A 12,738-nucleotide genomic window follows, 5' to 3' on the forward strand; every position below is an offset into this window, starting at 1 on the left:
TCTTGGGTGTGCAGTCTGGGTACTTAGTGCACTGTATGTTACCATACTTGTCAGTGACTTGGGTATCTTAAAAAAGACATTTGCTAACAAATGGCTAAATGAGACTACAGTGTTTGTAAATGGACTACACTTACATATGCTTTTAGTCATCTTGACCACTCAAAGAGCTTTACGCTGCAGGATGCATCCACCCATTCACACATTCATTCATTCAGTACTTGTTCTACCTATAACTATATAGTTCTCTATATAGATATAGAGCATACACACACTGATGATACACTGGGGGGTAATTTAGGGTTCAATATCTTGCCCAGGGATACTTTAGTGCAGACTGGACGAGCTGGGGATCAAACCACTGACCCTCTGATTAATGGGTGATCAGCTCTACTTCCTGAGCCACAGTCACCACTTATAACACTGAACTTAAAAACTGACGTACCAGCTGTAAAGGCTTAAAAAAAAAAAAAATGATCCAAATGATCCAATGATCCAAAAGCCAATGCAAAAATTCCATTGGCTTTTTATCAAGGGGACAAGAAAAATGCTAACATCTGGGCTGTCCTACAAAAAGGTAGCATCCCCGCAGTACTCACTGAAGATGACATATATGGTGTCAAACAAGAGAGTGTCCAAAAAAGACATTGTAGCTAAGATGTCATTTCATGAGGCATACAGATCCTGCATTGGTTATCTTCCCTGATGACATACCATCCATTTTCTATATCACTTATCCTTTGAGGGTTGCAGATGGTGACATACTATACAGGATAGTCCTTTTCCTTCCATGCGTCCCATGTCTGTCAGGTCTTGTCACCATCAGGCTAATATTGTGTTGCATGATCTAGGCATGAGACCCACAGCCTCTGGAATGTACTCAGACTTGAGTTGGATTTATATTTTAGCATCAAGGGTCGATGTGGTACCTATGGTGGCTATGTGCATAGGCTCCAAGGTTATAAATCTGTGTGTGTAGCTCACTGTTCCTCTGTATCAGAAAGTATGGAAGAATGTATTTGCATATATAAAGCATGATATGGTCTGATTATATGCAACATATGCATATAGCATTATAAAGGTGATATCAATAGGTAAAATCCAGCTTTAGGAAGTGACAGTTGTGTGTGTGTGTGTGTGTGTGATCTTAAATGCCTTTGTTTGGATATTTAATTATTTATGTTAGTCCCCATAACGTGACTATGTAAACAGATTTAGGTCCTCACAGCATGAACAATACCACACACATGCACTCACACCTGTGCAGTTAAAATAAGTTATTGGTCACAGTTTGACAGAGTTGGATGAGAGAAACACAAGGCCATACACACAATAGGCTGCAGAAGTGAATACAGACTGTTCAGGAGAGGATGAAAAACACATTGTGTTCTTCTGTCTGAAGCTGGAAGGGGGAAGGAACAGTGATTGTACCCTCATCTGTCTCACCTCATCTTCTCTACATGCAGCAGCTGATGGGATGTTTGGGTTTTTAACTGTTGCCATTATGTAACCTCATCTATTGTAAATTATAGTTACAGTGGCAATTACACAAGTGAATGTTGGAGCACTTATTAAATGCGTGTGCATCATCTTCATTACTGTGAGATACGAGCCTTCTTGCAGAGAGGCCAGATAGCTGCTGCCTGAACTGCTGCTGCTTTGCAAACACTGCAAAATTATGTAACATCCAAACAAAAACGTCATGACAACACATACCGAATACAGAACTGTGACTGTGAAGGTCAACAATGGTCATAAGTAGACTCTCACCAACACTGAATCACACTCATCAGAATATTGGTTTCAAGGACCACACATGCTTTTTGTCTTTACTGTTTTACTAGAATTTGTGTATATTTTACATTAAAGCAACATTATGCAACCTCAAAATAACAGCTTCAAAATCATTATGATGGTACACTGACTTGTAATAGGGACAATAGCACCTCTGTCATTTCCACACTGCCTTATCTTAACACGAAACTGCCAGAATCAGGCGGAGCAAGTTCATGAGTAATGCCAAACTGTACGTCAGTTAAAAAGACCAAGAAGTCATTAAAAACCAGTAAACCTCAATATTAAGTGAGGAACTTTGAAAATATCAAGAGTTTTAAGTATAGCGTGTTTGTTATAGCAACAGCACTTTCAGTTCCTTAAGCTGAGGACTGTGGGGAATATACACTGTTATGCCATGTTTAGTTCAGAAGGTGGAACCACGCAGCCAGAGCTCTGGTCCATTATGTACATATACACAGTGCATGTGTAAGAAATCTCTATATGTACATATGTATAGTAAGAACATGTATATCTCAGTTTGAAGACGGGTATACTACGTGCAGAGAAGACTGGGGGTAGGGAGAGTCTGGAATCAGATACAAAAAAATATGTGCATCAAACAAATGGGGTTTGTAGTTTATCTGAGGCTCTGGCATGGTTTAACAACCTACAATTATTGCCACTGATAGCTTCCCACCTATACGTGAGACCTTAGTATTCTTCTTCCTCTATTGCAGGCTCACCGTTAGACAAACAAGTGACGAACTTTCATCAAAGACACTGAAAGTGGATTAGAGGCAGCCAAGAGCCTTATAATGGATGACTCAACAGAGGTTCGAACAAATGGCAATTCTCTGCTAAAGGCGGTCTGTTTGAGTCGTCTGCGTCTGACTCGGCTGCTCTTGGAGGGAGGGGCCTACATAAATGAGAGTAATGAACTTGGTGAGACACCACTTATGGTGGCCTGCAAGACACGCCATGTAGATTCACAGAGTGTACCCAAACACAAGATGGTTCGGTATGTTCTATCAGGATACATGAATGCTATTAATTCTTGAAAGCATGTGTTTTGTTAAGGATTACCAGTTTCCACTTTCCTAGTGTAATAAATGTGATCTTCACTCTCAATAGGTATCTTCTGGAAAATGGTGCTGATCCAAACATCCAAGACAAGACAGGGAAAACAGCTCTGATGCATGCATGTCTCGAACAAGCTGGAGTGGAAATACTGTCACTCCTTCTGAACAGTGGAGCTGACCCAACTCTGGAGGATCATGCAGGCTTATCAGCATTGGTTTATGCAGTCAATTCAGGAAACAGGGATGTACTCAGGGTCCTTCTGGATGCCTGTAAAGCAAAGGGGAAGGAGGTTATCATCATCACCACCAACAAACTGCCATCTGGCCATCAAGTGACCAAACAGTACCTCAATGTCCCTCCAACTCCTGACCTTGAGGAGCGCCTGCATTACACCCAGACTTCTTGTTGCATGTCTCCATATGAGCTTCAGCTACGAACTTCTCCACAGGGCTCTTCAGCAAGTCCTTCTCCCCAGTCAGGTAGCCCACTTCTTGGCCTCAGGGATCCTCACTGTTTAGGCTCAGGGCCTGGCTTAGTCCCATCTCAACCAGATTCTCCAATCCAACATCCTAGTCCTTTACGTGTTCCTGGTGTGGATAAGCGACTTAATCTCCATAGACTACACTCAGAGCAGTGGTCCAAGAGTCCCTCCCTGCTGTTCCAGCAGAGCCAGGCCTCCTCTTTGACAGAGGAGCCAGTTGAAATTACACCTGAGGAGGAGTTATCCTTCAGAGTCAATAGCCTCGCCATACATGGAAGACCTCCTATTGTTTCACGCCACCACAGTATTGATGTTAAAGATGCAACAGGGCTTCTGAAAGCACTAGAGAACGTGTCAGGACATGAGAATAGGGGAGTGGGTGGAAGAAGAGTCTTTGGTAGAAAGATGTCATATGACAGTGCTGCAAGTTCATTGTATTCTGCTTCACACCCAAACTTGCATCAAGACAGCCTCCCCTTTCCCAATGAATCAAGTCCTGTGGATGAAGATTCCTCTGACTCTCTCAGACAACTGAATGTTTCTAGTTTGCAAAATGTGGTACATCGGCGGAACATTGGTATTAACCACTACAGTTCTGACTCTCAGTTACCACAGTTTGGAAGCCGAGACAATAGCTCCAAGAGTGTTGGTGGAGCTGGAGCGGGACCAGAAAGGCACAAGCTGGTCAACAGCAAGTCCTCCACTCTCTCAGGATCCAAGGAATCCTTGGAGAGCTCTGTTCAGAGACGAAGCACAGCCAGACTGGAGCGAAGAGGCTCAGGGGCCCTTCTTCTGGATCACATTGCCCACACTCGCCCTGGATACCTCCCTCCTCTGAATCCCCATGCTCCTATACCAGATATTGGGGTCAGCTCTAGCTCTTCCTGCCCTTTGAGTGGAAGTAGCAAGACACTGAATGGTGTCCTTACAGGTTCAAAGCCTATTATACCATGTGCACCTGTTTGCCAGAAGAATCTAAAAGCCAACAAAATGCTGTGGAGACGCCACTCAATGCAGAGTGAGCAGATAAAACAGCTGGTCAACTTCGAGGAAACCTTTGGCCACTAGAATCAAATTTTGCATCTATCATGGGAAGATGCTCTCACCAGTATTATACATTACTGCACTATACCTATAGTAACACAGCTGATACCAGTTCTTGTGACTTCATTGTGAAACCTTGCATTATAATTATCTGAGAAAATTAAGAGATGCTTTATATACTACATTTATATACTGTAGCACTTTTCTAGAACAGCTACATGGTTTGACAAAAAATATTTAACAGAAGCTCCAACTTACTTTCTGTTTATAAAGCTTTCAACATCTCATTTCCTTGTGGTCATAAGATAACAAGTAAATGAGGGACAGATAGGGTAAACCTTCTTTTAGCAGATGTTACTCCAACCATCCACTGACTCCCAATCGATGATCCCTTTCCAGTTGATGGAGTGAGTGGTTTTGGTCTGGTGGTTTCTTGACAGACATGTCTGATGTGTCATGTTCAGTAAGTCCATTGTTTTCTTTGCTGTTTCACTGATGTACTGCTCCAAACAGCTTTCACAAGTGTTGCATAATTTGTAGTGTTAGTTCATACTTGCATGGGGACTTCAGATAAAAAAGAAAGTAGGTAGTGGCTAAATGAGGTACAAAGATCCTTTGTCTTTGTAGGTGATTTATGTTTTTGTATGTGATCCCTAGCAAATAAATGTAATAAAATTAAACACTGCCCAGCCATGTATGGGAGCCCCACTGAGATGTTTATGGTGGTAAAGTTGGCAGCATTTGCCCTTGTGGACAAAAATAACAAGGCAAGCAAGAACTCCCCACATAACACTCTTTTTATGCAGGGACTTGGAGCATATAGAGTTAAATAGTTTAATGTTTGGGTGGAATTTTCATCTTTTCCTCATACAAAGAGTATTCTGTACCTGTACCTCCCTCTCTCTATCCTCTTCACTGATAGGACATAGGGCTTAAGGAATGTCCTCACAGCTGATCTGTTATGTTGTCAGAGGAGGTTACAATTGTAAATAAGATAAAAGTCTGATGGACTGGGTATACACTGTGGCCTTAATGCTCCTGTCTTCAGTTCCATTTGGGGGATTTGTCAAAATTCAAATTTTAAGTCATGTTCTAACAAGTAAATTATCTCCATGATAACTAAGCAACACAATCTGCAGAGAGAGTCCTTGAGATGTGAAAATGACAAGTAAGTAAGATCTTGGGTCGAGATTCTTGTCATACTGTTGTTTGTAAGATCAAGACTGAAACATTAAGCTCAAGTTACATGGTTGCTCAAAAAAAAGATGAATCTATACCTTGAGGCATGTTGTCCAATTTATAATATTAAAGGTTTTATGTGGAATATGTGCATTTTATGATCATGATTCATGATTCAGACTTAATCCAACAGCAGTTATGTGTCTATGTAATGAAGAATGCTTTTTAAAGCCAAAGAAATCTGAGACATTACAGAAAACTACATCTTTGAGAATTACCTTGCATCAGAGAGAGAATACAATCAGAGTGAATACTGCTGAATAAACACCCACTTTTCATTTACTGGCTGTCATTGCCAATTTTGGACCAGAAATATGGCTTGTGTATTAATGCTGCTTCATTGTAGTTTTATCAGTTATTTTCCTCTACACTTAAAAATGGCAATATATGCTATACAAAGGCATAAATAGCAATTATCTAAATTGCACAAACATGTACTGCATGTCACTGTTGGAACAAAGGGGCTTTTACTGCCATAAACTGCACAGTAATAAAAACACATCAGAACAGCACTTAAAGTTTTCTCTTTGTGTTGTGAGAGCTTTCCCCTTTAGAATAACCTTTTATGTAACAATTAGTAAATCTGCATCCTTGAAATTAAAAAAACTTTCTCAGATACTTTTGTTACCACATACAGTGTTGCCACTTCAGTGGTGCATTCAATTGTCAGTGTTCTTCATTAAAGTGTATTGTATTTCACTCAATTTCCAATAAAACTTGTATCAAATATTTGAGTGATTTTGTATCAGAATGTGTAACTTGCGTGAAAAAATGTTTGTTTTAGACATTTTATTTACAGAGAATAGTGATCACCAGAACCGTACTGTGACTGTGTGTAAAGCCAGTAATAATGATACAAAACAACTTCAGCAGATTAAAAAAAGGATTGTCCTTGCCATCTCTGCTATTGCACAGTAAGTGATACACAGTAAGCTTATCAGTCAAATTTCTGTTCACCGCTGAGCCTTCAGCCTCCAGATAAGCTAATATATCTCCAGCTTACTGACTGAGTCTTTTACGACTTCAAACTATCAAATTTTAACCATAATTTTGCATGATCATATTATACAGTGGTGGAATGTAACCAAATACCAATACCATGTACTTAAGTACTTGCCTCTCTTGTCACTGTATACTTCATTACATGTCTGTGAAAAATAATTTTACTCAATTCTGTCTATTTTACAGCATTGGTTTCTAGTTACTTTGCATATAAGGAATTTATATACAAAGTTCAACCTGAAAAAATAAAATAGTCAAAATTAGCTCCAACTCAACCAACTGCCAACAGTAAAGTGCTACTTACACATCAAAGCATAGGTAATAATGATCATCATAACATAATGAAATACTAGGAGGCCTTTTTTTTCTTGTATAATGAGTACTATTACTTCTTACACTTTAAAGACTAGATTACTACCCCCTGAAAAGCTGGTCTTTGCTGACCTCCAGTGGTTTAATTTGTCCCCTTGCTCTGGTGATGTAGAGGTGTATCTCAAGATCCTGTGACATCACTGCATGTGATTACAGGTGCAACAGGACATCAAAACAGTACTTTTTGGCCTGTTGTTAAGTCCCTCTACGTTATTTTGCTAATCATACTCATATAATTGTACAATCTTGAATGCAGCAGTTTAACTTGTTAACAGGTTACTTGTTGCTAGAGACCAGAAGAGATGTAACTCTGCAGCATTTCACAATTTAAGTTATTTTCTGTCTCTCAAAGGTCCGGGAGGTCATAGTAGATCCTACTGCTGTCAATCTGTTTTTTGTAGGGCAGTAAGTCCTGTAGAGTTAACCTGTCATTCTGGCCAGTCCACACAGTTAAAGTGTACCTGTGAGCAACATGGAAAAGGATAAACATTTAATTAACAGCTCAAAAGTATTAGCATATGTCAGTGCAGGAAATAATTACTCATTAGTGTCATCTGATATTTACAACTGTGGACAGAAATAGTGATAGTTACTATATCTGAACAAAGATGATAATATGTACACTTGTGTTTAGGGTTGGAAACTCTGGGAACTTTCGAAGTTAGAAATGTAACATGATAATTAACAGGAATATATGGGAATTAATGGGAATAAACTGGAAATTTGAAAAATTGCAGGTTGGCCTATAACAGGGAATTTAAATGTAGTTGGAAAAAAAAACATCTTGCAGCATAATCTTGGTTACACCTACAACCTACAGAGGAAGAAACTGAGGCAGCTTGAGCCAGGCCTCTTAACAGTTTGGCCTATGGCTTTTCTGTCTCAGTCCCAATGGCCAGATTTATGGAAAATACGAGGTATGGCTGTTAAATAACAAGACTGATGCTGTAATAGAATTTTATTGAACATCAACATTTTTCAGTGTCTTTCTCCTTCAACATACTCCCCTTCTGCATCAACACACCGCTGCATTCTGGTCTTCCACTGATCAAAGCAGTGCAGTAGGTCTTCTTCAGACAGTTGTCTCAGAACCTCTGTGGTTCTTTTCTTAACTTCTGACACAGACTCAAATCGTGTTCCTTTGAGCACAGATTTGATCTTAAAAAGGAAAAAGTCACACGGTGCTAGATCAGGTGAACAGGGAGGGTGATCAAGCACTGGGATTTGTTTTTGGGCCAGAAGCTGCTTTTCCTTTTGATCAGGAGTCAGAGGTTTTGGGACAACTTTGGCACACACTTGTCATGTTCAAATTTTCATGCTAAATTTGCCGAACTGTCTCTTTATCAATGGACACTATTTCAAGTTACTTTGTCGCTCAACTTTTAAGCTTATCATTTTCAGACACCATGTGCACTTCAATCAGTAGTTAGCAGTGAACTAAAGACATCACTTTTTGGAAACTTACAGCAGTTGTGCGTGAACACCCAACCTTTAATATACAACATCAGTGTGACTGTGAACCACCTGGATTTATAAGCGCAGTCTCATTATTTAATAGCCATACCTCGTACAACACGCTGCAATAATGCAATGCATAATAGTCCAGCAATGGAACTAAGCAGAGACTTAACAATGCCGATGTGACTGACTGACCTCAGTGTGTTGATAATTACCTGTCTGACTGCTGCAGCAGCCATGTGAGCTGGGGGAATGACTGGGCCATGAAAGCTGCTCGTACTGGGAAGGTGACTGGATGTTGAAGGGTTCTACAGATCTCCTCCATCGCACACACCATATCCCAGCTGTAACCTGAAGAAACAAAACTTATCAATATGCAGGCTGCTTTCTCATCGTATCTACACTATCTGCATTTACAATGTAACACTCTTCAGACAGGAGCTGGTTTAAAGAAAAGATTTTTCTTGTTGTCAACAAACACAATATACAATAAAACAACATTTCCTAACAAGTCCTGTGTGTGTATCTAAGCATAATATTTCTTATTTCTCTGTGGCGCAGAGCCAAACGATAATAAAAACACATCAATATCAGCAGTACTGGGGCGGCAGAGTGGTACATGGTTAGCACTGTCACCTCAGAGCAAGAAGGTTGTGGGTTCGAGCCCTGGTTCAGGGCTTTTCTGTTTGCATATTCTCCCTGTGCCACAGTCCACAGACATGCATGTTAAATTAACTGGTGACTCTACATTGCCTGTGAGTGTGAATGGTTGTTTGTTTGTATGGACTGGCAATCTGTCCTGGGTGTACCCCACCTCTCACCCAGTGTCAGCTGGGTTAGGCATTCACATATTTAGCCTGTCTGACTTTGTAAATGGCAACTGCTGTCTTCAGGAATAGTCTAGGAGATGGTTTGAGGACTGATTCATTTTATCCAGACTACGAGTTAAGTTATGAATAAAACATCTCTCTGATTGAATACTCTGGCCAGGGTGTTAACATTATATTTAGCTTCAATTAGCATTAGAATAATAGGATCAAAATCTCCCTGTAAATACAGACAGGGGTAATGATATGTCTTCACCTAGGATATCTGTCCCAGCAGTCCATCCTGTAGTCCAGCCGAGGGAGAGCACAATGTGAGTGGGAAGAGTTCTCACAGTAGAGAGAAATGCCTGAGGCTCCACAGGTCTGGCCTGTCCACCAGGACCAGAGAGAATATCTGCATTGACCCACACTGGACGGTTCCAGTCAGCCAGCACTTCCTCCAGCAGAAGCACAGATGGAGACAGAGCCTCCAGGCTGCATAGAGAAAAAAACAGTGTCCATCACACACAACCACACATTACTTAGAGTGAATATAACAGGCCCTCACCTCTTAAAGTCTAGTTTTATTCCCTTGTTGTATCCTTTCACTCCTTCCAGCCACTCCTTCAGAGTGATGTCGCTGTCCGTTTCAGGGGGGTGTGCCATGACTGGCTCTTTTGGGTCACGACCTCTCATGACTATGTCAGCCTCAATCATATGAGTGGGACCTAGGGATCAAAGTTGTTGGTAAAAATGGTCAGTGAAATCAGGAGAACTGCTGGGCCAAGACAAAAGAAAAATGTCTCTAACTGTTCATACAGGTGAGAATTTACATTGCGATCATGTCTGTTCAGTTCAGAACAAATTCCACTTTACATGTACTTCATTTTAGCCCTACAACATTAGTATAGCATTCCTATGTGGATAGAGCTCAGTAACATACAAACAGCTGAAAATACTGTACTATTTTACAATACCACAAATATGAAATTTCTAATATTGCTTTAAAATATTCACATAGTGATCATTGGTTTTCTCTGTGTTTACATGTCATGTGGCTTACAATAATTGATCTCAGCAGCAACAGCTAAACCAGCAACACACAGTACCAACCTCACTGTCAACAATCTTACCATAGCATGAATAACATCAGAAGTACTGTCAACTTAACTCTAAAACTAGGCTGAGTGGAACAGTTCAGCCATAAATCCACTGCTTTAAACCAGCTTCTCTGTCGTCTCAACAACTTCTACTCATTGTATCTTCCAAACATCTGTGCATTTGTTTATCACTTCCACCTCATTGTGACTGTAATGCTGTAAAACTGGCTCAACTTAAAACTAACTGATCAGAGCTAGAATAAACCACCTATTTGTATTTGAAATGCAACAAATGATTTTTTTAAAACTAAAATTAAAAAGTCAATCTGCAGATGACTTTGTTGATAAACTGTTTGGTCTATGGAAAGTCATAGAGAAAAGGAATGACTTCTACTTCGTCACTTTTCATCACTTTAAAGGCTACAACTACGAGCAGAAGTCTGACAGGTAATTTAGCAACACACGCTCCGGTGTAAACAGAGGGATTTTTAGATGAACTGATGAACTGCAAAGCATCCACCTGTGAGAACCTCTGTCAGCCGGCTCCTGCTGTTGACGGCGTGCGACCATTTCACCTCAGCAGCGTCCCTCGTCTTTATCAGACTCTGACTCAAGAAATACTCCAGGGTCTGGTCAGACATCCGCCTTACAAAAGAAAAGAACGTATTGTAAAATTTCTACGCCACCTACACCCACGCCGTAGCGTCACTGTACATTCTCACAGCATAATTTAGCTCAGGTACTTAACATGAGAAAGAACGAGTAGAACGACAAGGCGCTGTGATGTTAGCTAACTAGACTGCTATGAATAACACGGAGCGTGGTTGAAAATACTTCACACGCGTTAATTATTTTACCCGTTCAATGGCAAAGAATAGAAACTGTAAAACAGCCGATTAAACAGCACTCCGAAAGGTAGATAAAAGGCAATCCTCGTGGATCCACTCCACGAATGTAACGAAGCTTACAAAAGCCAATGTAGCCGCAGGAATAAGAGATACATTTCCGGTTACGAATCTTCAAAATAAAAGAACCAATAGCCTCCAACCGATATTCAGAATAGGCATCCTCTGTTTGTCCACACAAACTGTTGTGTTGTGCATGACAAATTTACAAATGAGTTCTGACTGGGCTTTGGCAAAAATGTTAGACTAACTTTGAGGTGGGGCAGTTTGTCAGGGGGAAGTATACAGGAGAGTACAGGAGATCTCGAACTGGTAGCGGCCAGATCGCCGACAGGAGACTAGGAGCAGAGGTCGACTGGGGGTCATGGTGAAAACAGGAAAAGCCTCAGGAATAGGCTTGGTGTTGGCTGACTCAGGAACTGACTGGACGTCGGTCCCCTGCCTGGTCACTTGTCTTACAAGTCCTCCAACCCAGAGTTGGCGGTCGACATCTGTTATTTTGTAAACACTTTATAGTAAGGGTACAAATCGTATCTTTAAGTAGCCTAATGCCTGACATGATCGGTGCATGAAGTATATGTAGGAAGTATCATTGATTCCTGTTTTTATTAAGGAATGTTAATTTCCAGTTTCTTCATACATCAATTGATATGTCACCAAATCAGCTACATTCCAGAGACATTCATTTCAGATCAGCCACTCCGTGTAAAGGACGGCCTACTTATATCATAAACACATGAAATATTTTTAAATCAAATTGGTCATCAGAGGCAAACATCTGCATGTCGCTGTATGATCCCTTTGTCTGAGGAAGCACCAAGGGCCTACCCAATAAGTTTTACTTGTCTATTTTCAAATGTGCTACAGTTCAATGTGAGATATATTCACTTAATTTCCACATTCCCTAAAACATTTGGGTAATAAATCACATAAAGATTATACGGCATTCTATCTATAATCTGGATGAACAGTGAATTTGCAAACTGAATATCAATACATTTAGACTTAGAGGTTTCATGTGCATTGAGTGTCTGAGTAGTGACGTCCATTAATACACTGTGGCTTGACTGTTCTGAGCACAATACAGAGTGCAAGTTTTTGATATGTTTTGTATGTATATGTTTATTTGTCAAACATCCAGCTGTGATCCAGCTGAGTCCCTGTCATCAGAAACACAGGACGGCTCAGAGGAGAGAGCATCTCATTTCTCTAAAAGCATGTTTCCTCGTTTCCTACCACTTGGCATAATTTCTGTTCATAAAAGACACAAGTGACAGAAACGTGAGCACAACTAGTAGAACTGAGAAGTAGACTATCTCGAGTGCTACGATGATCCTCTGATTAGTTAGGATGGATGGATCTTTTCTGCAGTTACAGATACCGGGCCGTCTGAGGCGGTGGATTATCTAGGATCTGTGTAGATTAAAACACTAACATCTATTCTGTACAATGAATAATTTTACTTTTGATGCTTTGCT

The 12,738-nt window shown here is 40.5% G+C and overlaps 2 protein-coding genes across 5 annotated transcripts; one reads left to right on the forward strand and one right to left on the reverse strand.

Moving 5' to 3' along the window:
• Positions 1–1,555: 1,555 nt before the first annotated feature.
• Positions 1,556–7,154, forward strand: ankrd34bb (ankyrin repeat domain 34Bb). The gene is made up of 2 exons (XM_018669421.2): positions 1,556–2,791; positions 2,905–7,154. Exons 1-2 carry the CDS (start codon positions 2,589–2,591, stop codon positions 4,400–4,402), a joined length of 1,701 nt encoding a protein of 566 aa, XP_018524937.1. The 5' UTR covers positions 1,556–2,588; the 3' UTR covers positions 4,403–7,154.
• Positions 6,392–11,373, reverse strand: fam151b (family with sequence similarity 151 member B). 4 transcript variants are annotated; one of them, XM_018669422.2, is made up of 6 exons: positions 11,324–11,373; positions 10,876–11,000; positions 9,824–9,983; positions 9,533–9,750; positions 8,665–8,800; positions 6,392–7,452 (listed from the first exon to the last, which is right to left on the reverse strand). In XM_018669422.2, exons 1-6 carry the CDS (start codon positions 11,356–11,358, stop codon positions 7,338–7,340), a joined length of 789 nt encoding a protein of 262 aa, XP_018524938.1. In that variant the 5' UTR covers positions 11,359–11,373; the 3' UTR covers positions 6,392–7,337. The 4 variants fall into 4 exon arrangements, with proteins under 4 accessions (XP_018524938.1, XP_018524942.1, XP_018524940.1 ...); XM_018669426.2 differs by having other exon boundaries at positions 11,306–11,363; XM_018669424.2 differs by having other exon boundaries at positions 11,213–11,358.
• Between the last annotated feature and the right edge of the window lie 1,365 nt (positions 11,374–12,738).

The sequence above is a fragment of the Lates calcarifer genome, linkage group LG13 (genome assembly GCF_001640805.2).
Source record: "Lates calcarifer isolate ASB-BC8 linkage group LG13, TLL_Latcal_v3, whole genome shotgun sequence".
NCBI classification, from domain to species: Eukaryota; Metazoa; Chordata; class Actinopteri; family Centropomidae; genus Lates; species Lates calcarifer.

Bases quoted from the DNA above. Each gene is read 5' to 3' on its own strand.
- ankrd34bb (XM_018669421.2), top strand. From the start codon at position 2,589: ATGGATGACTCAACAGAGGTTCGAACAAATGGCAATTCTCTGCTAAAG. The intron at 2,792-2,904 runs GTATGTTCTATC...CACTCTCAATAG, and splicing joins CCCAAACACAAGATGGTTCG to GTATCTTCTGGAAAATGGTG.
- fam151b (XM_018669422.2), bottom strand. From the start codon at position 11,358: ATGTATCTCTTATTCCTGCGGCTACATTGGCTTTT. The intron at 9,984-10,875 runs GTGGATGCTTTG...TTTGATCCCTAG, and splicing joins GCTGACAGAGGTTCTCACAG to GTCCCACTCATATGATTGAG. The intron at 9,751-9,823 runs GTGAGGGCCTGT...TTCTCTATGCAG, and splicing joins ATAAAACTAGACTTTAAGAG to CCTGGAGGCTCTGTCTCCAT.